General features: G+C 34.3%; 5 protein-coding genes across 6 annotated transcripts; 2 read left to right on the top strand and 3 right to left on the bottom strand.

Moving 5' to 3' along the window:
• Nucleotides 1–114: 114 nt before the first annotated feature.
• LOC142974036 (uncharacterized) lies at nucleotides 115–2,586 on the top strand. The gene is made up of 2 exons (XM_076116131.1): nucleotides 115–622; nucleotides 1,770–2,586. The coding sequence occupies exons 1-2, from the start codon at nucleotides 587–589 to the stop codon at nucleotides 2,475–2,477; spliced, it is 744 nt and encodes a 247-aa protein (XP_075972246.1). The 5' UTR covers nucleotides 115–586; the 3' UTR covers nucleotides 2,478–2,586.
• On the bottom strand, nucleotides 2,499–11,982 carry LOC142974034 (uncharacterized). The gene is made up of 2 exons (XM_076116129.1): nucleotides 11,861–11,982; nucleotides 2,499–11,283 (listed from the first exon to the last, which is right to left on the bottom strand). Exons 1-2 carry the CDS (start codon nucleotides 11,900–11,902, stop codon nucleotides 2,785–2,787), a joined length of 8,541 nt encoding a protein of 2,846 aa, XP_075972244.1. The 5' UTR covers nucleotides 11,903–11,982; the 3' UTR covers nucleotides 2,499–2,784.
• Nucleotides 11,983–14,468: 2,486 nt separating this feature from the next.
• Nucleotides 14,469–19,262, bottom strand: LOC142974033 (uncharacterized). Of its 2 annotated transcripts, XM_076116127.1 has the most exons (5): nucleotides 18,954–19,262; nucleotides 16,925–17,048; nucleotides 16,691–16,843; nucleotides 15,388–16,605; nucleotides 14,469–14,994 (listed from the first exon to the last, which is right to left on the bottom strand). In XM_076116127.1, the coding sequence occupies exons 1-5, from the start codon at nucleotides 19,023–19,025 to the stop codon at nucleotides 14,645–14,647; spliced, it is 1,917 nt and encodes a 638-aa protein (XP_075972242.1). In that variant the 5' UTR covers nucleotides 19,026–19,262; the 3' UTR covers nucleotides 14,469–14,644. The 2 variants fall into 2 exon arrangements, with proteins under 2 accessions (XP_075972242.1, XP_075972243.1); XM_076116128.1 differs by lacking the exon at nucleotides 18,954–19,262 and having other exon boundaries at nucleotides 16,912–17,033.
• Nucleotides 19,263–20,606: 1,344 nt separating this feature from the next.
• Nucleotides 20,607–22,793, top strand: LOC142974031 (uncharacterized). The gene is made up of 5 exons (XM_076116125.1): nucleotides 20,607–21,055; nucleotides 21,239–21,387; nucleotides 21,802–21,968; nucleotides 22,072–22,331; nucleotides 22,433–22,793. The coding sequence occupies exons 1-5, from the start codon at nucleotides 20,713–20,715 to the stop codon at nucleotides 22,519–22,521; spliced, it is 1,008 nt and encodes a 335-aa protein (XP_075972240.1). The 5' UTR covers nucleotides 20,607–20,712; the 3' UTR covers nucleotides 22,522–22,793.
• stas (Transmembrane protein stas) lies at nucleotides 22,552–24,949 on the bottom strand. The gene is made up of 5 exons (XM_076116126.1): nucleotides 24,687–24,949; nucleotides 24,203–24,335; nucleotides 23,617–23,745; nucleotides 23,024–23,361; nucleotides 22,552–22,792 (listed from the first exon to the last, which is right to left on the bottom strand). The coding sequence occupies exons 1-5, from the start codon at nucleotides 24,730–24,732 to the stop codon at nucleotides 22,623–22,625; spliced, it is 816 nt and encodes a 271-aa protein (XP_075972241.1). The 5' UTR covers nucleotides 24,733–24,949; the 3' UTR covers nucleotides 22,552–22,622.
• Nucleotides 24,950–25,327: the final 378 nt, after the last annotated feature.

Genomic DNA, 25,327 nt, shown 5'->3' with positions numbered 1-25,327 from the left:
ATTATTATTACAGTTTTAGATTATAAGATGAGTGATCAAAAAATCAAACTGAACTAAATTTTTAATTACTAAAATAACGATTTCATTTTGCCGGTATGAGTTAATGCAGCTAAGGCCTTGTGATCAACAGTCAATGAAGTCTTTTTATGACGAAACATTTTTTTTAGTAAAAAATAGCCTTGTAATTTTCTATCAATTCAAAAGTGGTCATAATAATCAAATTTTAATATATTAAAAACTTTTTACAGCTAATTCATAGTTCGTTCGTTTTTATATTGTTAATTTAATTTTATAAAGACCAAAAACAAAAAAAAAACAGCCGACGATTAAAATTACATTTTTAAATATTTAAAAATAGAATCTTCGATTCAAAATAAACATTGCTATCATCTTTCACCTACTTATAAACCCCCATACACGGTAATACCGTTAAACTATATATTTTCCGAGTATCTATGACAAAGTTAGTAAACGTCTATATTTCACTCATAGGTGTTAATTAACAAGTAACTGCATAGTTTAGGAAAGTGGGTAATGCCCGTTAGTCGTATTCTGGATATTGAATAAGCAACATTGGGTTCTAAAAATGGTTAAGTCTTACCTCTTTGGAGTTTTGATAGCGGTAAGTTAAGTTTACTAATTACTTTTGTACCTATAATTAATTAATTTTCCATTATTCGTGACTGCATTCGTCTTGTATACTTATTCTAATTATTCCCTAGTTTTGTATTTTTTGCATAGTCTGTCGATCGCGATATGGGATAACGCAGTTTACTATCAAGAGCATCACACTTCTAAGATATTATATTTTACAAAGTACTTATAGTAAGAGTGAGAATGTATAGATAAAATAATGCTTAAACACATGTCATGAACTAAGTACATAAAACGTATTGTGAGAGATGCCTAATCTATATTGGCTTGCTGTCATGCGGTCTAGTTTTTTAAAACTTATTTATACATAGTAAGGTTACTATGTATAAATAAGTTTTAAAAAACTTATCTTCGAGATAATAAGATAATCTTGAACTATTTAATAAACATTTGTTTAAATACCTGTAGAGTGGTATGTAGAGATTTCATAAAACACCTGATCAATATTCAAACTTTCATTCAGACTTAAGCTTTTTAAAAGCGATTCTGTTGACAAGACTCGCAGTTAAAACATTTAATTTAGCTCTTAATCCATTTATCAGTAAAAAACAAATGTTCCAAAATATTCCTCCCGTCCTTCATTGCTCTGATTATAATATTATTGACAAGAGATAAATACTTTTAAATAGAGCAAATCCCAGCACTATAGATGTTTTGGTTAAGAACTGGAAACGCTGAATGCAACCTTTATCTTTGCACAACATCTTACATTATATTCTGTTTAAACAAACTATTACGCAAAATATTAATATCTGAAAACAAGCTAGTGACTAAGTTGGGTATCTCGAGGGTTTTCCCATATCTAACAACGCCTATCTATTTTATAGCCATGAAAATATTTGCCTCGAACGAATCTAATATTTTAATATTTACCAGCCTTAACCTTAATAGCCTTTCTTTACCCGAATAAAATATACTTAGTTCCAAACATAATTCTGTTAAAATTTAATTTAGTATACAATATTTCATTCGACAAGAGACCCAAAATAGTGTCTGAATTGTCGCGCAATGTCTACGTCTAAGTAGGTACGTCAGTTGACTAATTATTTAGTAGCACAAACAAACTAATTGCCATAATCATATTATTTCTTCTAATCAGATATAATTTTTTTCAGATAATTAATGCAAATATTGCTCACGCGTATAGCAATTTCGAGTGCGGCACGTACGGCTTCACGTGCGAACGAAACAACCGCGTGAGATTATGTGACGACACCAAACCTATTGGACCGGCGTTCGTCTGCCCGTTTGGTACATTCTGCAATGAAGAATCCACGAACGTCTGTGAAGATGCTATTAACCACCTAGATCCAGCACTAACTAAGAGAATACGATGCCATCGCAATGAAAGAATCGCGAACCCAAGCGTCCCAGGCTGCAAAGGCTACATCCTATGTGTCCCTAACGGCAGTCGCTTCACAGCCATCAATTTCAAGTGCTCAGGAAATACAATCTTTAGCGGAATAACTCGGACCTGCACGTCACCAAGCAAATACAAATGTCCGTTATCAAATGTAACCAAATCTGGGCCAGAACTGTTTTCCGACCGGAGACCCGGCGAAGGTGCTAACAAGCCTACTTCTTTGGGTAACAACATTGTGGGTCATCGACCCGCATCTATTGAGTGTAAGAATTATAAGTTTAGGGTTACACAGGACGACAGTCCGAGTCAAGCTACGTACTTCTGTCCTCCACGTCCTGTAAGAGGCCAGGACACAATACGATGCACGATATTCTCGAATCATTTCTGCATCACTTTAGACAGAGACGATGAAGATCAATACATCGCCGACAGCACACCGTACAGGAGGCCAAGAATGTAAACAATCAATAAATACAAAGACTGAAAATAAAAAAGATTTATAACTATATTAAGATTTATACAGATTCAAGATAACACTTATTAATATACAATAAATTATATTTATTCATATAATCGTATCAATTTATTTATTAACATAGTAGCACCTGATAATAAACAACGTGAGAAATTGTTTAACACTTAGGTATACTAAAAACTTAATTAGGTACAATATAGATTCATATTACATACATATACAGTAGAACATTTAATTGGTCCAATTAAGTAGGTACTTATTTCGATAAAACGAATAGTAGAAAGTTATTTGTTTAGCATTCATTGCTTTCAGCAGACACGCACTTTTTCTTATCCTTATCAAACATTTCATCGTCTGAACATTTCTTAATTTTTCTGCGATACTCATTTTTCCCATTTTTAGAGCACTCGTAATATTTCTTGCAGTCCTTTGAATACGGAAATTTACCTTCCTTTTTACATTTAAATTCATTTTTCTTTGACTCTTCATTTTCACCAGATTTTATTGCAGATCCGTTCTGTTCATTAGTTATTTTTGAGTTCTCGCTTCCAGAAGATACTGATTGACTTGGAGGCTCACTGTGGTCGCAATGTACTGTAGCTTTATTTAATTGATAGCCACTTTGACATTGAAGTTTATATCTCAGGAAGCCATGCTCGTTATTTTTAACGCAGATATAGTAAATGTTATCTTTGAAGAAGTCACTGAAACGCCCTTCGTACATACAGTGGAACTGATTGTTTCTTACGCAATGCGATAAGTTCCTTGTACATTGTTTATTGATCTCACTAAAGACTGTATTGTTTGGGCAGATTCCTACTATGGGTTGGAGGTGACCTACGCAGATGTAGAATTTTCTACAGTCATTATTATCTGCGTATTTTCCACGAGGGTGGTTCGAACAATCGAATGGACGTGCTGAATTATTTATTTGAGCTTTGCTACTCGTATTTTGTGTAACAATAGAATCTTTTGCAGTTCGAGCTTGTGTTCGATTAGTCATTTGATTCACTTGTGAATTACTAATGTTTGTTCTAACATTAGTTTCTGGCCTTAGGTTCCTCTTTATTGCGTTTTGATAATATGCCAAATCACTATTATTACTCACTTTTACCTTTGTGTTACTAATGCCTGTATTTTTACTATTATTGCTCTGTTCTTTATCTATGTCAAACACGTTAATAATTTTTGTGTTTGATGAGTTATAAACTTGTTTGCTATAATTTCCCCCCGTGGTTGTTTTTCTAGTTTCCGAATAGGAAGAAGTATTTTGTAAAAAGCCGGTACCATTTTGTTGGGTGCTATATCCTACATTATCAACTGATGGTTTGTCATACTTTGGATCTGTAGGATTTGGCGTCGTAAAGTCAGTCAATGAAGCAATTTCTATACCAACTTCTGGTGATTCTGGAGCTTCTTTTGCTTCAATTGACTTCTCGTCTTTGCCATGTACATCACCGGCAACTTTAATCTTTGTATTCGTTATCAAAGTGTCATTCGAGGTTTCCGAATTTATCGCTTCTCTTTTACTATTAACGCTAGGTTTTTCTAAAGACGAGATAGTTTTACTGCTATCCTTATCCAGGCCATCTACTTTCTCACTCATTGTTGTTTGGTTATTATTGTTGTATACGGTTGCGTTACTATACACGTTATATATTTTGCTAAAGACCATGTCGCCATAAATAGGGCTTCCCGTTGCTTTATGATCTTTAACGTTAATCGTTTCTACCATTGATGATGGCTCAGTCACCAGGTCAGGTATTGCTTTTGACGAAACAGTAGGCAATAATTGTTTAGTTTTGTAAACTGCAGCTGAGGTTTGCGGTGTCGAAGTGTCTATTGTTAAAATTGCAGTAGAATCATCAGCTGTGATAGTAGGCACAGTAGTTGTATGATAGATATTTGTATTGATTTGATTTATAGCTTCTGTAATTAAAGACGATGCTAACTTGTTATCCTGGTTTACCGTTTGTGTTTTGGTAAGGTCTTTTACCGGCGGTAAGAAGCTACTTTGCAGTACCACACGATTTTCTGGTGGAATAGTAACTGGTTTGATAGTTGAAGGTCTCGTGTTGTAATAGCTTGCTTCAGTTGTAGTTAATATTTTAGATATTGGAATATTGGAGTTAATAGTTTTGGTGGATTCATTGATTGTGGTTGATCCGTCTTTTGGTAAATTCTGTTTACTGTACACCGTTGAAATGTCAGCGGTGGGATTAAAAGTATTATCGTTGTTTGTAGCAGTGTTGACTACTTTTGTTCTTGGGTCATATTTCTCAATAAATCCAGGAGCAATATTTAATGACTTTTCAGAATTCGTCCCCACTGGATCATTTGAAGCTGACTGCGTACTGACATTGATTGAAGATTGTATTATTATTGTGACTGTTTGGTTTGGTTTGATCAGTTCATCCAATGTAACTACTTGGTTGATATTGGTATATCCTTTTGAATTTCCAGTGTCATTTTTGAATATTGTTATGTTTGCTGAATTTGCAGTTGTTGGCGTTGTGATACCTCCTGAGGTAATGACTGAAGAACTCGAAGTACTTTCCGACGTTTTTGATTTTACGTTTCCTTGTGTCGATGTTGGTGTATTCGCCATTTCACTAACTGGTTTTACTGTTGTAAAAGAGGACACGGTTTCAGTTTCCATTCCTACTTCTCTGATAGTACTCGCACCTACAATAGTAGGCGTAAAGACAGCTACGTTTGCTTCAGATTTGGCAGAACTTAGTACTGGAACTGGCGGAGATGTAGAGGTGATGATAGAAATGGGATCGTCGACTTTAACAATCGTTTGCTTTGCAGCTGTTATAGAAGGAGATGCCGTGCTTGCTATATTGCTTGAACGAATCACATTAACATTCGGTTGTTGACTTGGTGCCAAAGTGATAGGGGTTTTCTTTTCGTTTATATTTATATTATTATATTGTTGGTTTACCATTCCTGCAGGATTAACTATACTGTTATTGATACTTGTATCTGTAACTTTAGGCATCAACGTAACTTCTTCTACAACTTGATTTGTGGGAGTGACTTTAGGGACTGCTTCATTTGTTTGAGTATCAGTTACTGATTTTATTTTACTAGTTTCGATAGAATTGGTGCCAGTTTGTGTAGCAATAGTAGATATTAAGCTTGTTTCAACATTGGAGTTAACTCCTTGAACGATGTTCGTGGAGATATCATCACGTGAAGCTGCTATATTATTGCTAGATGATTTATGTACCAAAGCTGTGGTATCAGTTATTGATTTAATAGAGTCTTGTGATGGAGTTGTTTCTGTATGTTTAGCTAGTGGATGAACTGTAACCATTTTACCGACTGGACTATCAGTATTCTTCAAGTTCGTCGCTACAGTAACAGTATCGTATTCGATAGCAGTTGATGCAACAATTTTGGCAAAAATATTCTCGTTCCCTGTTTGGCTACACAGGTTGCAAATCGCAATCTTGGCAGCGTCCCCATCATTTCCTAAAGGTATGAAGTTGGCGGCTTGACCACTATTATCTATAGGATTTACAGTCGTTGCAATTTCAGCGGTTCGTTGGTTATTTATTTCAATTTCTTTGCTAATTTGGTTAACTACTTCGTTCTTTTGAGAAACTTCGATACTGGGAATAGTTGCGTAGCCTGAAGTTTCAACTGCTACGTCAGTATTTTGATTAACAGAATTGATTTTATTCGTGTTACTATTGATTGTGTTAATGTTTTCGCTGTTTACTGCCACTGGCATTGTAACATCATACTGTTGATCAGTGGTCGATATGATTGCGGCCAATTTTGGAGCGTTTATTTTTGGAGTTACGATTGTAGTCGCTTTTATATTTTCTTGATTGGAGATGTTGAGGTTTGCTTGCACTTGTATATGTGCTGCGTTTGAATATGTATCAATCGTTGAAGTAGTACCTATATTTTCACTGAAAGGTTTAATCGTCGTAATATCTAAATTAGTTGCAGCTATTGCTATTGTCGTTGTTTCATCAACTTTGGGAGTTGTTGAAGTAATTGTAGTAGATTCCTGAGTATTTGCTTTTGTAGTTTGAAAGACTGTGTCTTGTTTATTCTCTGTCTTCAATTTGTTTTCTGGTTGCTTGTTTAATGCGTTTATATTGGAATCAACATTAGAAGCAGTGGTAGTGCCTATATTTTCTATTAATGGGTTTGTTGTAGGTGCAATAATCTTGCTTTCTATGTTGTTACTGTTTAAAACTGTTGTAGTTTCAGCATATGTTTTAGGAGTGGTTGATGCTATTCCAGTTGTTTGTTCAAGAGCCATTGTTGTTGTTTGAAATGAAACCGTGTCTTGTACTATGATATTTATATTTTCTTGTTGTTGAATATTCGTCGTTACTGTAGTTGGCACTGGATTCAAGACGATCGCAGATTCGGTGATAGCAGGTAACAAGTCTGCTGATTTTGTTCTTGTGTCGTAAATAGTACTCGCAGTTGATGTAACATCAGGATAACTTGTTTCTTTGTTTAAAGTATTAAAGATGTCTTCTGGTTTATTTGGTACTGCAGTTGTAGTAATTTCCATAGAAGGAATTATTGTATGACCAGTAACTTCTGTTGGTGGTCTTACTGTAGTCACATAATTTTTTGTCGCTATCGTTGATTTATCAGGTACCTTACTAGTAGTTGATACAATATCTGTCGTTGATTGACTACCTAATTTTGTAGATGGGAATGCATTCTTATTCAACGTTATTGCTGGTGTATCATCAACTTTATTGATAAGAGGCTCAACATTAATAGGAGTGGTGGTCTCTAGATTTTCGGTATATGGATTTGTTGGAACTACATCGCTATTAGTTAACAATATTTCCTTATTCACTGCTGCTGTTGTTGGTTTTTCATTTGGCTTGACTGTAGTCGATTCAGAAATGTTAACTAATATTGCGTATTTATCTTCTTGTGACGTCGTATTCGTAACATTTAATTTTATCGGTACAGATCCGACGCTGGCTACAGTTGTGGTCTCCATATTGACAATCTGAGAATTACTTGTACTTATATTTTCAACTTTGCTATCAAATATTCTGTTATTTATTTCTGTAGATATTACATCATCAAAACTAGCTGCAGTTGTTGAGTGGATATCCACATGCTCTGGGCTTGGCGTAGTTATAATTTTCTGATTGATTTCTGTTGTTATAACAACATTTACCTTGCCAGTAGTTGGTTCTGTTTCAGCTGTCAGTTGATTATTAAAATCAGTTTGAATTAAAGACGCATTTTCGTTTTGTTTATTTGTTACGCTTAATTTTTCCGCCGTATGATTATTAACTGTACTAGTAGCTGGTTGAATGTTATAAACAGTTGTAGTATCAACTAAAGGATTGACTGTAGTCACATAATCATCATTAGTAAACATTCTCCAGTTTTCTGTTGTAGTAGTAACAACATTATTCTTGCTTGTAGTCGTTGTAATATCCAGAATTGGTTTGTTTGTCGGTTTTGGGGTCGACAAGACTGCATTATTTGTTTTATTTACTATATTCTCTGTTTGACTAATGCCTTTGCTTGAATTAGGATCAGTATAAGCAACAGTTGTAGTCCCTATGTCTACTTTAAGAGGGTTGACAGTTGTGACGTCACTATTATTAGAATCAAAGATTTCCCAGTTGGTTTCTGTTGTTACCACATCAATATTCTGAACTACAGTGGGTTGAGAAATTGGGGTAGTCGTAACGTCTTGTATATTTGAAACTGGCTCCGCACTAGCATTAGTAGTTCCTATATTCACGCTTTTTGGAGTTGTAGTTACTTCGCTGTCATTAGCAACAAATATTTTCCAATTGGTTGTTGTTGCTACGTCTTCTTTACTTGGTGTCAATGTAGTTGGGCTCTCGTCTTTAATAATCGATGTATTCTGTAATTGATTTGTTTGATTGTTGATTGAACTAGTAGAAGGTTCAATATATACAGTAGTCGTTGTTTCTACATTTGTAATTATGGAATTTGCCGTTGTTACATCAATACCGTTAGGAACAACTGTTTCCCAATTCGCTATTGTTGTTGTTAGATTAAACGGCTTGCTAGTAGTTGATGCAAAATCTGAAATTGTTTGGCTTTCCAATACTGTAGGCAGTGTAGTCAAATTTTCTTGATTACTTGTGATATTTAAGATTTCTTCTGCTTGAATACTTATTGCAGTGTTAGAAGGTTCTATGTAAGTAGTAGTTGTGGTCTCTATATTTACACTTTGATGACTTCCTGTAGTTACCTTACTATTATTAGAAATTAACACTTTCCCAGTCGCTTTGGTTGTCACATTATTCTCAGCAAATAATAATGTTGTATTTTTATCTCCCATATTTGTATCATTTAATACAATTAAAAGAGGCTCTGGGCTAGCTGTAGTTGCAGTCTCTAAATTAACACTTTGTGGTTTTGCCGTAGTTATACTATCATTGGTAACATACACTTTCCAATTGAATTCCTTTTCTGTATGTAGCGTAGGTTCAGGAAGTTGCATATTCAATTCAGAAGACACATTATTTACTTGTGCATTTGAGATATTCAAGATTACATCAGGATCACTAATTATATTTATAGTAGGAATAACATTTCCAGTAGTTGTACTTTCCACATTCACATTCTGTGGAATCTCTGTAGTAACATTGCTATCATTAGAAGCAAAGATTTTCCAATTGAATTCTGTTGTTGATTCAACATCCTGAACAACGGTAGTTGATACAATATCAACAACTAATTGGCTATCCAATATTGTTGTTGGTGGTGTTGTTGCATTTTCTTGTTTATTCGTTGCATTTAATCTTTCTTTTTGAGGCTCAATTGTAGCACTGCTTATGGTCTCAATGCCGACATTCTGGAGATTAGCCGTACTAACAATTCTATCATCAGAAACAAATGATTTTCGATCAGTTACTGTTGTTATATCATTCTCCTTGCTGGTAGTTGATACAATTTCAATCGTTCGAGAACTAGTGGTCGGTATTTGTTCCTGGTGACTTAGTATGTTTATAACAGACTCAACGTTTGCAATAGTCGTTGATTCTACATTCTTACTCTGGCGGTTTGCGGTAAAAGCATTGCTATCGTTTGTAATTATATGATTCGCAACTGTCGTTGTAGCCAAGTCTTTGAGAGTAGTAGACGCAATTTCAGTAGCTTGTCCAGTTGGTTCGACTGTTTGAAGAGTATCCAAGATTCCTGTGGGAATATCTGTGGTGCTTATAATTAAGTCCGTGTTTTGTGCTGTTGTATTCTGTACGTCATTTACGGAAGATAAATTCCGTGATGTATTTAGTGGAGCAATATTTTGTAATGAGTCATTGTTCGTGTTGTTCGAACCTGATGTCGTATTGACATTTTCTGTAACTAGTACTGTGTCGTTATTCGTTTCGATTATTATTGATACTATTGTACTTGTTTCATTTTCTTTATTACTTGGTGGTAGAGTTGAAGAAGATTCACTGCTTACTACATTTGTTTCGTTGTTTAGTAAAGGTTCAATTGCAGTTGTATTTGTCAAATCCTTTACTAGAACTGCAGGTGATTCTGTTGAATTAATTGCATAATAATTTGTACTTATTGTACCATTAACTATGTCTTGTATAGCGATAAGAGAAGAATCAACATCATTTTGCCTTGTTGCAGAAGTTACTGTGTCAACAACTATGTCTGGTAGTATTGTGGTAGTAATATTTTCTCTCGCAACAGTCTGATTGAGTATATTCTTACTTTCATTTACTGGGGCTTCCGTAGGCACAATATTGCTCTCTATTACAGTATTGTTATCAACAGTAATATTTGTATCGTTAATATTCGTCACTGGTTCAGTCAAGCTAACAACATCTTGAGTAGTATTCGTTGCTACAATTTCCAGAAGCTTTTCAGTAGTACTGCTACCATTAATATTAGCTTCAGGTGCAGTATCTACAGGATTTGCAGTTGTGACAGTAGGACTGAATGTATTTGTATTATTTGCTGGATTATTTAGAGATAAACTATCAGGAGGTTTATCTAAATCATAGCTAGGTTCTGTATTTAAGAACGTTGACGGTGTCGAAGGCAACTCACTAGTTGTATTCTGCGATGTTGTTGCTTCTAGCAATGTTCCATTTCCTGCGATACTATTTTCAGCTAACACAGTGTTATTATCTTCATTGATAGTGTTATTAGTAATATTATAGGTAGAACTCAACTCCGACGTGTCTTTAACATCGTTAGTTCCCAAACCTTCTGTTTGATTTGTAATATCTACTGACCTCAAATTATCCGTAACAGCAGTACTCAAGACATTTTCAGTAGAAGTTTGAGTAGATTCTACAATACTTTCCGTAGTCGTTATAATCTCATTTACTTTAGAACTTGTAGGTATAACTTCATATATGCTGACATTACTTACCGCAGCCGTTGGTACAATTGTATTCACTTCAGTCAAATTAACACTAGCTGTTGCAGTCAAACTTTCCAACAATTCCAGTCTAGGCGAAGTTTCTTCTTCAAGTGGAGTAGCTTGCGTAAACGGTAGCACAGTAGTCACTTCAGTACTAGTAGGTACACTTTCAGTTACAGCTTCAGTCACACCGATCACTTGTAGCATAGTTTCTTCTCTAGGAAACTCACACTCGAAATGATTTTGTTCATGGCACACTGTGGTAGGCGGGCACGGTATGACAAAGTCGTCGATCGTGGTGGACAAGCCGCCTCCCAGGTCCACGCAGATCATGAAATGAGTTGAGTTGAGGCAGTGGAAGGGTTTCCCGAAGCAGTTTATGTTCGTCGTCGATGTTACTGGTATTGTTAGGAATACCTGAAAACAAGATTTAATGTTTTTGTAATTTTTTATATGTTTAAAAACTGTAGATATTTGCTTGGACTTGGCTTTACACGGGATAGACCGCTGTCGAATCTGGGGTTTAATATCAACGACCATTTAAAAGCTTTGAAAATTGGGAGATCTTTTTCATTGACAATGGTTAAAGCTACTTATTTTGTAATCGCAATTATCTCCTACAATAAAAAATATAAACAACTTTATGATTATGGTAGTTATGCACATAGAAGTACAAAAATAACAGAGTTAATTGTATCTAACTGCAGCAAAGGAAATACCTAATAAAAGAGATAAATCTTGATAAAATGTCACGTTTCACTTTAAACTTTTTCTAGGTTTACATTCGTCCCTGAAAATCTAGCTGTACTTATTCTGAGACAAATAAAAAACAAAAGAAATAAGTAACCATTATGATAGAATAGGCTGAAAAAACTATTGTTTGTGCTCATTAAGTAGTGAGATCGTCGCAAACTTAATGCTTCGAATTTCGAATCGAATCTTTTTTTTCACTATTTTCACTAGTTGCACTCATCAAGGAGTCAAAATAACTTACCAGTAACAAAATTCCTTTTAGGTCGTTGAACTCGAAAGCCATTTTCGTCAATATTATTTGAACAATGGCGGCATTTATTCGTCTTTCGTTTACACTCGTTTATATCATAAGGTATGTCTCGCGAATGTCGGTATAATATCACATCAGGCAAATATGAATGGCGGTGAGGCAGTATTGTTTGCAAAGCGAGATTCGTTTACTTACATCACGAAAGATTAGGACGACATTATGTAAATAATGTTGACACCTTATTTCCTGCGAACTCACTACATGTTTTGATAGAATTGTATTCTATAAGGGAGAATCATTGTGCAGTGAAAGCATATTTGCTTTGATTCTTACCTGTTTCATAGATATTTATAGTTAGTCATTATGCTGTATCTATGTTACTACCTACCTCTGCAGGTCTGCGCCAGTCGGTAGGTATACTTTGCAATAGATACAACGGAATTGCTTCTTGACTTTGGGTAGGTATCATTAGCCTAGCCTTTCTTCCAACTATGTTGTAGTCAACTTCCAATCTCGCCGGAAAGAGCTGAATACCAGTTTTTACTTGGAGCGACTGCCTAGCGGTCCTTCACAACCCAGTTACTAGGGTTATAAGACGATACCCTTCAGTAAGACTGGTTGTCAGACTTTCAAGCTTCTGACTACTGTTAACGACTGTCAGAGATCTTTGAGAATGACAATAGTTTAAGACAAAACCTGTGCAGCTTTCATGACGTGATAGATAATATTTCAAAATGTACATAATATATGTTTCGATTTGGATAGCATTAAATAAATAAATAATTAGGTACCTACCGAACTTTTATCTGAACGTTTGAAATACATTTTAATTCCCTAACATAATCCAATACATTTCTCGCTTGGGAAGCAAACCCTATAGGTTGCAAACGTTGCATTAAAATGCAGAGCATTGACTTTCCTCCTTATCTCGTTTCTTTCCCCTAACATTACTAAACAGCCACTGTATTATATCTAATCTATTAAGGATCAGTATCTTAAACTGTACATTAACGTTATTCCATCAAAGAATTGATAATAAATATCTTAAAAGATTATATTTGTATGGGCGTGAATGATAAATAATACACTACCTTGTCCGATTAGGTACAACAGTTGTCGGCTACTGCGCATATTAAAATAGCGCACGATAGATCCTTTTGTATGTAGCCAGAGACACTATTACAAATGTTCATCTTTTGTAGGTACTTTCTGTCAAAAAGGCATTAAATTCACCTCAAATTATAAAGATTTTTTTATGATTCGTGATTGTTTGTTGTCACCATTTTTAGCTTAATATAATTTTTGCTTAAATGCTTATTAAAATAATTAAATAAAGTGGTTATTTTCGTTCGCATTCCATGTTTCATCTCCATTTTAAAAGGCCGCAGATACCTATACATAAGGTATTCAGTATAAAAGTTAAAATACACTTACAATGTTCACCCACCTGAAATATCTATTGAAATTCTTAGATAAGTGCAATACATACATTTTAACGTGAGTATATAACTGAATAATGTTCATGACCTAGATTTAAACAATATCTAGTACAACTACATTTTTAACCTGTGTCATTATTGTCACTAAGCAAACTACCTAAATATAGTAAATACTTAAGCCGATTTCTTTGAAAAGAGTGTGAATCATTCGGAAGCATTTTGATCCTTTTAATACCTTAATACTTACATAAAAATTATGCCTTTTTCCCATAGGAATAAGAAGAGACCAGAGAATGCTTCTTGCTACGACTCTTACAAGCTTTACAATAAACTGATTTATTTTCATCCATACTTACGTCTTGCCTTGCAGGACCGTTGTACGAGTAGGAACAACGCACCTGATCTTTGCATACTTTTAATAAGAAAAGATTTATTCTATTAAAAAATATAAATAGAGTCGGCTTTAAACCGTAATTTGAAAGTTAGTTATATAGGTATTTTGTGGAAATAGTTGTGCATTTGCTAATAATATGGACTTTACCACAACAACAAAGTGACGGTAGAAGGCTATGCGTTTCAGATAAGTGGACTTATGTTTATATCAATAAAAGTATCACTGTTATTTGTTCACTGTTCAGGTACACAATTCACAATTAATAAAATTTTCCACTACACTATTAATCTCAAAGCTACTTACGATATGGGAACAGTATCAATAACTAGATTATCAATGCAAAGATTTTTTCTAATCTATAGGTACAGTTCAATTGTTGTGCAAAAGTCTCCCACAAACTCCTACATCGGTCTGGATACCTGGCCATTTCCTGCTAAATAATTATAGGTTGTAAATACCAAAGGCGATCCTACCGGAAAATAAGATAACATTGCACAGCATCGGGACAGGCACCAGGCATTTTTGCTCGCTCGAAAAAGGCTAAAAAGTAAGACAGCGTGATGAGCAAAGAAACCATTATTGTGATTTTCTAGTGTCACATATCAAAGGGCAAATAACAAAACCATCAATGGATATAACGGCTACAAGCTGAATCTGAATTATGTTCTCGTGACACTTAGTCACTTTTGTGAAACGTTCTTGTTCGGTTTGCTCTACACTAACCATGCAGGAAATAACATTCTGAAGATAAAATCAAACGATAGCGTATTCTACAAAATATATTTTGTTAATATTAAATAATCATTATTGTATTACGTTTTCTTATCTCGTTAAGATATATCACAAGTGCAACACACGAACTATCCACGTCACTGTTCCACTTTTATTGTTTACCACAACACGCTTAACATTAACTACAATCATTTACAATATATACAGAGCTTAGAATAACCAACGTTTGCCGAGCCTCCTGTTTCTAAGCTTCGTTATATAAAAATAAATTAATGCAATCACCAGCCATATTACCGTAATTATAGATAATATTATGGCTAAGATAAACATGGCAAGTTGCAAACCTCTATCTTGATCGACAATGAATGAAATCCCTATAACAAATACAGTGATAATTAAGCCAGAGATCGTTTCTAAAGGACTGTGAAGTTTCGGCCATTTTCTTGCTCCAACGAAATCTTGTACTGCAGTTTCCCAACAACAAGAAATGGCACCGTATCCGAAGCCTGCTATTACGCAGCCGATGGAGAATGAGTCGTGGTTGTCGGCTTCGGCTAAAACTGGAAAAGAGACATAAAAACTTTAATTGATTGATAACCTTTGCATTTGGTTGGAAACTAAATGAGTATGAATAAAAATCGAAGCCATTAGCAGGATACTAAATGTACTATGAAGTAAGGAAGAAGAATAAGATCAGAAGGGGAGCATAGATCCCAATTTTTAGCAATGTAAGATAACACATTATAGTTAGTCAATGGTTTCGACATAAAAAACTATACTGTTGAATGTCATTTTATCGGTTATCATTCTATTTTAGGTTCAATATCATAATAACATAACTCACACTAAGATGTTATCTTGATCGTGATTATTATGAAAGACATTCATTGAACAGATTTATCAAAATATTTGCGATCATTGCGTCATTAAATTGCAAAAATAGCGCCACTTACCAAAACAAGCTGCGGTTGAGACAAACAGGCCCACAACGGCGACGTACTTGAAATTTCTCTTAGGCGTTTGTGCTAACCATGGAGTACACATCAGGAAACATATCCAAGTGAAACCGTACAATGTCATCAGAAAGTTAGAATCAGCCATGGATATCTTTGGATGCATTTCTGAAGCTATCATTGGTAATGACACCATTGCTACTGAAGTCAAACTTAGCCTAGAAAAGTATATCATTAACGCGGGATAGAACTTCCAACACGAGAGCGATCTTGTCAAAGGCTTTAGAAACGTGTCGTTCAGATAATAAATAAAGTATGTGAATCTTCTTCTCATCGTGTAAATTTTGTATGACGGCATCCACATTCTTCTTCTCATGCTAGCATAAGCCGACTGACATCGAAAGCTAAACGAGTTAAATATCTTCTCTCTCTGAATATCAGTAACAGGTGATACATTGTCATAAGTTACTTCTATCTCCTCATATTCGTTCTGTTCGCTAATATCTTGGTCAGTTCGTGAATCTTTCCTTACTTGTTTAGTTATGTAGTCGTCCAGATTATCACCTAAAGTACTCAGTCTCTTAATGGCGACACTGAGTCGCTTCTTATTTTTACTCACACCTTGTTCTTCATCGGACTCCTCACTCTCACTCTCACTGCCTTCACTCTCACTATCTTCGCTTTCCTCAGGTATTTCTGGTAATATTTCTACACCAAATATGTTTCTTCTCTTTTCTTCTGGGCTCGGTGGTGGTGTAATAGTAGCGACTATATCTCCGTCCATCTCAAACCCACCGTCCGTATACTCTGATTCTCTATGCAAGTTGTCGTCTGAAGGACTTTTCCAACATTTCTTACCCATATCGTGGAGTGGTAATTCTGTCGAATAATAGTTGTTTTCAACCATTACTTCGTTGTTAAACATGGCATAAGTTTTGGCTACATCGCTGTATCGTGAAAAGGAGACCGGTCTCATGAATCTCTGTTCGACTCTAAGTAGTAAAATTGCTGGTAAAGTTTGTAGCATTATTCCTCCAAGTACTATGTATGCATGAGAATATCCGTAGCCTTCTATGAGTGCCGTTATAATATGAGGGAAAAGCGACTGTCCTACTGCTTGACCGGCGAAACACAATCCTCGGATGATTCCTAGTCGTGAGTCATATGTATCGAATACGACTGCGTCCACTTGAGCTGATATCAGTGAAGATCCGAAACCTGAAAAAGACGAAACCATTGTTTAACTTAAACAGTTAAAATACACGAGACTCATTTACTTTTGCAAGAATAATATTTTTTTTACCTCCCATGATGCCATACGCATAAGGCTGCAAATGAATCGGAATAACTGCACAAATGAGTAGACTAGCCACCACAAATAAAAGTCCAATGGCGGCCATGACGCGGTATCCCACGACACCTCCCCAAGAATCCGCTGCTTCTCTGCACCAACATTCTAGAAAATACAACATCATTAATAAAAAGTTTAATTAAAATGTTAAATAAATATAATATGTTACACACATTTGATCCTTACGTGTGAGGTTGTAGACCAGAATGTAAATGGTAGGGGTAGAAAGACCCAGCCATATTGGAACTTGTAGACCGTCTAGATACACTAAAATGATGCCATATGCGTAAACAAGACTCGGCAGGCAAACCTGAAATTAAATAAAAATAACTCTTTTATAGGTACAGCTGTAGCTGGCTTTTTACAATTTCTTCCATGGTATTCCTAAACCATTGACTGACTGATTTTCATTCGTAATTAGACTTTTCGTTAAGTGTGGAATTTTCCAGTATATCCTAACAGTCTTGCTGCTTTTGAAAAACATACTCTACTATATTTTGTGTTTTAAAATTGTGCTAACTTCATACATAAGTCTACATCCCGTGATAATAAAGCTTTAAGAAAATAAAGTTTCAGGAATGCCTTATTAAAACAGTATTTTTCCGTTATCCAGTTATCACAAAACGTACTAAATTGAACTTATTCTTGAGCTTAGTTCTTTTTCACTGGAAGTAATCAAAGATCACGAAAAGACAAAAAAAGCACTCTATCATTGGTGCTAGTCAGGTGACTATTTAGGTAGCACTATCTCTCTTACTAAAGAAATAATCGATTTTAAACACCTTTCGCTAATTAAAGGCTTAATTTCCCATTAAAAACTACTTAATCATGTAATGCGTTTTCCATGATTCGAAACAAATCTTTCTTTTTTATTATCAGCTATAAATGTATTTAATAAAAGCTGTGCTATGTGTTAGCCATCATTAGAGTGGAGATGTATTTGCATTATATAATATTTATTATTGTAAATACGGTTAGTTACGGCATGTCTTTAAAAGAAAACCGTATTCAAAGCCAGTGATTGATAATAATAATCAATCATATTTATATTTATCAACATTTTTACAAATTATGCTTGTTACATAAAACAATTAGCCTTCGTTTTATTATAATTCGTACAAATGCCGATAGATAGTTAATTACCTACCTATTAAATCATTCGAATAATGCCAAATTGAATACAATACAAAAAAATATTTACATAGTATTTTGGTTGTGTGATAGCGATGTCTGCCGATTGTCACCGACGTTGTATGAATAATGAATGATGTTAAAATGTGATTTGTTCACAAAATAAATAATTTGTGAATTATTTTACAGTATTGAGTAGGTACCTAACTAGAGATTAGTACCTATTAACATTTACTATTCATAAATTAGCATACCCAACCCCAATTTGGGCAGCGTGATGGACTCAACGTCTGACCGCTCTCGCGATCGAGAGGAGACCCTTTCCCAACAGTGGGACAGTGACGGGTTAAAAAAAAGTCACAGGCGGTCTACCCACAGGAGTACCGAGTGATGTTATGCATACCGATAATCGTTACTCATTCCCAAAGATAGTAAGTACTTTTTTAATTAATTTATAAGTGCTCTTGTACTGCCTCTACCTACTTCAAGTCATTTAACAAACTACTGCAACAATGTGCTGTACAAATATCTGAACAAAATAAACGCTTCTGCAAATACTAGCCTTCAATTAATGCGCAGATACCTACGATTTTAGAAAACATAGGTATTTCATGCGCTATTAAATTTATTACTCTTATCAGCAATTTATAAGTGCATTATTAACGTATTAGAACATATAACACGAGTCAAGTGCAGACATTTTTGTAAATTTACTGATGTAGATTTATGATTTATGAGAAATCGTAATATCTCGCTCAGTCACCTGTGCATCGCTGATGTTATCATGATATAAGTGTTTCTCACATGTACGATAGTGTGACGTCACCGTGGCATTGATACGGGCTCATGGACATTTCATAACAACGAACAAAGCGATCAAACCACCGAACATTTGGCAGTTCTTCCTTAACTCACGGTTCAGTTTGACGTCAAGGACTTTGGAAGAGATACGTCGGAGATCTATTGTTATGTACGACGGAATCAATTACTTCCAATAACTCACAAAGACGAGGCTAGTTTATTTTTTACCTATTATGTGTATTATGCAACAGGCAGTAAAATATGCAAATTATGGAATACGTACATTTAGAAACACAACAGATAGAAGAAGAGGCCAGCGCCACGTAGCGCCATGCGCTCTTTCCTCAAATTCCATCTAGTATTTGTCTTTCCTGCATTTTTCGAAGAACAACAATATATTTCCACCACATAAACTGCACTGATTTTTCAGCTGTTTAATCACATATTAAAACGAGAGCTGTTTTTAAAGCACTAGGACTTGCGATACCAACAATGTTTTGAAATGGAAAAAAATATGTTGTTTATTTTAAAACTTGTAGCCGTAAGAGAGCATATCGTCGTATTGACAGCATTCTATACATCAGTCGTGTTATCAAAAGGCCTCAACACGTACTTTGTCTTATCTTATCGTCCCAGTGAAAGAAACCAATATTAGTTTCTAATTATTTTATTTTTTAAATTATTGCTAATGGTTCCAATTTCTCTACCGAATGCAATTATTATTCGTATTAGCAGTTAGGTATACAAATCAAAGCACCGGCAATGACCTACCTACTTAATAGTATACTGAAAATGATAAGTATATTCCTATGAAGATCAATTGAGTAAATGTAACTCTGGCTAGTGACCATCATACTCTATCACCTCTGAAATACTTACTGTATCTGTCTGTACCTACATATAGGTACTTATTTATAACCGGAATAATCCTCAGGATTATTTTAATCGCCGTTTACCGTCGTTTTAGTTTAGAGTGAGCGCTGGCTGGGAAGAGCTCTGCTGTGGAAGACTTATTAATAGGGTACCTAACTTAACAAGGAGTAATCTACTCTACTTAAGTACTCTTCAAAATTTCGACATTCTACCAACACTGTCTACATTAACATTGCAAGCAGAATAAAGCTTTACCGCGGTTTTAGACTTTTTACTCTACCCGTATACGTATATACGTATACGGGTACGGTAATATACGTATACGGTACCCTTTACCTTGATTAAGCAAATCCAACGAGGAAAATATGCTGACTGGCCTTGCAAAATAAATTATGTAATAATTATGTGCACTTTGCACTTAGGTAGGTGTTCGTTAGGGTACAGTTAATATTCTAGACGGTAAAATGATCAAATCTTATTAACTATTTGTGAGAGGGATTATACCAGAATATTTAATGTCCAGGTACTGCAATACTTAACTACTTATTATTAGGTATATTTACATGGAAAATTTGGTACGAGCTTTGAACTATGATTATGATTTTGTAAATCAATACATAGGTGCATTTCTTTTTTTCTTCAGATCTAAATCCTTAACTATCTAGTCCTGACGTAAAATTATATCCATGGGTCTTTTGCTTTGATTCAACTGGAAATCAAATCCTCATCTTGCTGACCAAACTTCAAGGTGACTATTCCAAGTGATTAGGAATAAGAAGTTTCAGGAAATCCGTATTTAAGCAAAGGATAGATACTAAGCGATAACCGAGAGATAAGCATAACCGCGAAAAAAATACCATAAAAGAAGTCACCATATGATGAAAGTAAAACTCCGTAAGATGTAAGTTTTCTAAGCAAGTATTATATTATATAACATTACGAATACATACTATACCTAATATTTTTATTTATTTTATAAATAAAATCAAAATCTTGATTAAACCGTATTTTCTCGTTTTTATGGCAGCACAGAAATGTCAAATTTGACAAACCAACTGTCATTAACAGCTGAGTCAAGTCAATCGTGTTTATATTTTCGTTTCATATCGATCGCCGCTAAAATGTGATTGAAATATTAATATACGTGTACAATTAATAATTTGCACAACATGTCGAGCCAGGAAGCGTTACAGGAATATTCAGATTCCATTAAAAACCTCAAAAAACAGTGCTTAGACGCTGGTATGAGTGAGGATGAGTTCAAACGAATGTACTTTCAATCATTAAAGACTTTGGAGACATCTGGCCACGTAGAATCGAATAGACCGCGTTATTTTATAGCTAAATGTATTTATATACTAACTGGAATCCTTGTTGGAATCTATATCTTCTATAATTATAAGATTATTTACAGCACTATTATGTGTAATGTTCAAGAATACATTTACCCGGGATTAAAACTGCTTAGACGAATCTCCATTCCATTTATATCTTTGTTCCCTTCTTTAACATGTAAGTAAAATCCCCAATGGGTTATTCTTAGTCAAAGTATGTATAATAATGTATTACTAGCCATGAATTACATTCACCATGTCACACTGGTAACCCATAAATCAATTATTATACTTTATGAAGTTTGTGCCAGCAAAGGTAATATGCTAGATAGCCAAGGTTAATAATTTGTTTTTTTTTTAGATTACTACCATGAGACCTGTTTGATTCAGAACCCATTCTTTACTGTAGTTGACATGGACTGTTGGCCGTGCAGTTCTGTTAGTAATGTGATGCAAGTGAATGACCCTAAGCCAGTGAGCCAACAGCATAGAGCTCCATTTATTTATGAGGTAATAACTACTTATTGTAATAAATAAATACATACATATATAAAATCATGATTCCTTCTTTTCTATGGGTAGGCAGAGACCAGAGAACTCCACTTGGTACGATCCTAACAAGCTTCCCTTGCCTCATTCACATCCATACATCTCACCATACAAGATAATTATAATATATGCATAATAAAGTCCAAAAGAACTAACTTTGATATGCCAAGTGACCCATACATATAACATTAAAGGATACCTTTTTCCCATAAGGGTAGGCAGAGACCAAAGAAGTTACCTGTCCTGATGTAATAAGTGTCTCTTTGTCTATCCTTTTTTGATGATTGTCAGAACTACTGTACTGATTAGAATAACATTTGAGGATGAATGTAACATCTTAATTCTATATAGATATGTACTTAATGATGTTTTCAGACTGAACAGCAAATTATTAACATGGAAGCTTTAAGGAAAATCTATATGCAAAACAAAGACATATTCAATAAAGAATCTCCAAAGATTTTAACAAATAATAAATATTATGAAAGCCCAGATGACATGTTTAACCAAAGTTTTGTTGAAGAAAGGAACTATTATGTGTGGTATGTACAAACATACAATAAAACATTTATTTAAGCCTCACTACTATGATACTTTATATGTAGTTCCTTTAAAACTAAAATGCATATGCTTCATTTGTTTCAGGAAATTCAACAATATGAATGCAGCAAAACTATTACGACAAGTTATACCTAGACCAAAAATTGTACCAAAATTTGGACAAAGCACTGAAAGATATATCATAGTTGACAACAGTCAACAGTTATTTCATATTCCTGACACAGAATGTAATTTCTCATTCCTTCTAGCATTAAGTGGGTCTAGAGAAATACAACTAATACCAGCTGAAGAATGCAAACATCAATGCAAAGTGCTTAAAGTTGAATTAAAAGAAACATTTTTATGTAAGCAGCATTTAAATCTTTGGAATTTAAACAATAGACAAGATAATGTTTTCTTCCAAGAGCAAATGCTTCTAAATTCAACAATTATTTCTTTTTTTCAGTGTGGTATAACTGGTGGTACTGGCGGCCAGCTATACAGCCTTCTATAGGAAACCAGACTTTTATTGCACATGTTGGTTCATACTGCTGATCTACAACAAGAATGTTAAATGAAACAGTATTATGGAATGTACAAAACACCATTTTATTAACAAAAAAAAATTAAATTAGCTATAAATTAACTAAAATGTTTTAATCAAACTTTTCTCTCAACTTGTCTTTAAGGAACACTGGTATAAGTGACACTAGTGCGAAGATACTGAGGACTGTGACTGAGGTCCATGACCATGCGTCGCTGGTCGACGTCAATGTGTGCAGTGTTTGTCCCGCTTGAATGGCGACAAATGATGGTGGGGCCACACCTGTAGAAAAAAGAAATGTTTATATAGAACTGAATAGTTTTGAGTAAATTGCATGGGTGTGCAATAGACACTGCACAAATAATATTGTTCAAATTAATAAATGGGGTTATCTATATTGTATTAGGTCACTGCTAATTACTATAATCAGAACTCATTATAGTAAATAAATATCAAGTAGTTCTAATCATGTATGTCTAAAAGAAAAATACATTATATTTTCACAGAACTTACCAATAAATGTTCCCAATGCAAATGGTACTAATGGCACACCGATCACAGGTGCAGACATATTTATAAACCAGTTTGGTAAAAAGGGTGTCACCCTCAAAAATACTATGTAATTGAGCAAATTATTTCTGTGCTTTGTGACCGCTTTTGCCCACTGTGCAGCTCTCTCTGGGACAAACCTCTTCACCAACTTTTTTCCAAGAAGGTTTGATAGGAAAAAACATAAACTTGCACCAATCGCTGAACAACAACATACTAAAAGTAATGCTAAATAAAATGGAAATAAAAACCCTGAAAGAATACTTAGAAAAATAGATCCGGGTATTGCAAATGTTTGCAAACTGAAGATCATGTTAAGGAAATATGCTGGAATACAAATTAATGACAGTAATATATTAAATACCTAAATTAAATGTAAATTGTTCTCTAAACATACAATCCTTGAGTTGCCATTAGTTTGTCATTATTATGACATTAAAAAGGCGCTCATGTAAGTAAAGTGGTAATTTATACAAATTATTAGTTCTAATATGGCAAAAAAATACTTCAATATTTTTCATAAAGGTATACAAACCCCACCATTATAAAAAGGATACAATATGTAAACCAAAAACACTCCAAACAATACTTCATAAAAATACTTGTCCTTATAGCGGTCTAGTACTAAACCTAAATGTTTAGCATCCTCAAGGTCCCACGGCAAGTGCAAATGTTCTCTCTCATGCCTGCAAATACAGAGAAACAATTATAGAACAAAAGAATTGACATTTTTAAACTATAACTGCTTATACACATATTAATGGCAAATTCAGGCAGTAAATGAAATATTCATCGCACATAACAACTATAGTGCAACTTAGTATTATGAGAACAAAAGGAAACAATGAAAACTTGATAACATCTTTGACATAAAAACTGTTTTACAACGAAATATTCTTATTTATTTTGAGAATAGTTTTAACAACCTAGCTACGGCTTTAACATGTTAATGAGTGGTGAAATCGTCATTAGCATTCATTAAACTAAATTATTTTAAGGATTAGTCTATGTTATTAAGGGCTGATTTAACTGACAGATATCTTTGTTTGAGGAATAAGTAAGTTTGATATAGACCATACATTTATTTCATAAAAAAGTTATCTGAGTAAGTAGAATCTGCCAGTACAATAAAAAAAGACTTACTTTTCCAAATCTGGGAACTGGCTGTACAATAGGCCCAGTGCCACCAAAGAGGACACAAATATTAAAAGAACTATAACTAAAGCTTTAGATGTTGATAGGTCTTCAGCACTAGACGTCACATCTACCGCAGTACCTGAAAAGTTTTATACTTTTTCATAATTACAGACACTTCATAAAATTAATTAAAATCTGATAAGAATAATAAATATAGATTTAGATTATGATAGGCAATCATGCAGTAACAAAAAAAAATCTAACTACAAAATTAGGGAAATAACAAAGGAACAATGAATAAGTACTTGTGTGTGGAGGGAACCATCCAACATAATCTGTTCTTATATTTCTTATTCTTGGTCTAATTATGCTTTGGCGAGGGATATGGACCGTAGAGGATATGGAAGGATCTTAAAATCGAAATTATAATAACACAGTAAACAACACAAACATAGAAACATTTAATTCAAACCCTTTGATTGATTATTACCTTGAATATTGCGCACACGAGAACTTCGCCTGGAACTTGTACTCATGTTTTTGACTATTAGATTTCAATTCTAATACTCAGAATAAGCGTTCTTAGCTTCAAACAATTCCTACTACAAATATCCTATGTCTTTTAATACACCATTTATTGCTCACTGCACAAAGTACTTATTTCTAAATTAAATAGGCACGACGTCGCCTTTTGAAAGAGTATTCGAATTTCGAATTTAGGACATCATGCTATTGAATCACGAGTGACATAAAGATCCAATAAAAAAATGTTCCAATTAGTCCTTATCTAATTCAGGGTAATAAAAAGAGACCATAGTATTCTCGAGGCTTAGAATCTATATGAAATTTAACTAAAATAGACTGGAACGTACCGGCTGACAGCTGACTGACAGCGTCATTCAATGACAAAAGAGACAATCGATATTGATAACAACGCTTCTTTTTACGCTTTAAAACTACTTGTAACAAAAAGTAGTATAAATGTTTATAAATTTTAATGTTAAAATACCCAGCGAAATGCCTGCAGTGGACATGACTACTCAATCAAAAATCATAACGAATGCACCTCTGGCCAAACTAGTCCAATTGCTTCATTAACCTATAAGAAAATAGTTCGTAGGCGCTAATGTC

The sequence above is a fragment of the Anticarsia gemmatalis genome, chromosome 7, assembly GCF_050436995.1.
Source record: "Anticarsia gemmatalis isolate Benzon Research Colony breed Stoneville strain chromosome 7, ilAntGemm2 primary, whole genome shotgun sequence".
NCBI classification, from domain to species: Eukaryota; Metazoa; Arthropoda; class Insecta; order Lepidoptera; family Erebidae; genus Anticarsia; species Anticarsia gemmatalis.
The sequence above is the reverse complement of the archived record's forward strand: the minus strand, read 5'-3'. Positions and strand labels throughout refer to the sequence as shown.

What these genes read in the sequence shown, in the direction of transcription:
- LOC142974034 (XM_076116129.1), bottom strand. Translation starts at nt 11,902, where the DNA reads ATGGCTTTCGAGTTCAACGACCTAAAAGGAATTTTGTTACTG. An exon ending in TAAAAGGAATTTTGTTACTG is followed by an intron (nt 11,284 to 11,860) that starts GTAAGTTATTTT and finishes TCTTGTTTTCAG; the next exon opens with GTATTCCTAACAATACCAGT.
- LOC142974036 (XM_076116131.1), top strand. Translation starts at nt 587, where the DNA reads ATGGTTAAGTCTTACCTCTTTGGAGTTTTGATAGCG. An exon ending in TCTTTGGAGTTTTGATAGCG is followed by an intron (nt 623 to 1,769) that starts GTAAGTTAAGTT and finishes AATTTTTTTCAG; the next exon opens with ATAATTAATGCAAATATTGC.
- stas (XM_076116126.1), bottom strand. Translation starts at nt 24,732, where the DNA reads ATGAGTACAAGTTCCAGGCGAAGTTCTCGTGTGCGCAATATTCAAG. An exon ending in TCGTGTGCGCAATATTCAAG is followed by an intron (nt 24,336 to 24,686) that starts GTAATAATCAAT and finishes AAAACTTTTCAG; the next exon opens with GTACTGCGGTAGATGTGACG. An exon ending in GTGTTTTTGGTTTACATATT is followed by an intron (nt 23,362 to 23,616) that starts GTATCCTTTTTA and finishes CATGATCTTCAG; the next exon opens with TTTGCAAACATTTGCAATAC.
- LOC142974031 (XM_076116125.1), top strand. Translation starts at nt 20,713, where the DNA reads ATGTCGAGCCAGGAAGCGTTACAGGAATATTCAGATTCCATTAAAAAC. An exon ending in TTTGTTCCCTTCTTTAACAT is followed by an intron (nt 21,056 to 21,238) that starts GTAAGTAAAATC and finishes TTTTTTTTTTAG; the next exon opens with ATTACTACCATGAGACCTGT. An exon ending in GAGCTCCATTTATTTATGAG is followed by an intron (nt 21,388 to 21,801) that starts GTAATAACTACT and finishes TGATGTTTTCAG; the next exon opens with ACTGAACAGCAAATTATTAA.
- LOC142974033 (XM_076116127.1), bottom strand. Translation starts at nt 19,025, where the DNA reads ATGGAATTTGAGGAAAGAGCGCATGGCGCTACGTGGCGCTGGCCTCTT. An exon ending in TCTGGTCTACAACCTCACAC is followed by an intron (nt 16,844 to 16,924) that starts GTAAGGATCAAA and finishes TGTATTTTCTAG; the next exon opens with AATGTTGGTGCAGAGAAGCA. An exon ending in TGCGTATGGCATCATGGGAG is followed by an intron (nt 16,606 to 16,690) that starts GTAAAAAAAATA and finishes CGTCTTTTTCAG; the next exon opens with GTTTCGGATCTTCACTGATA.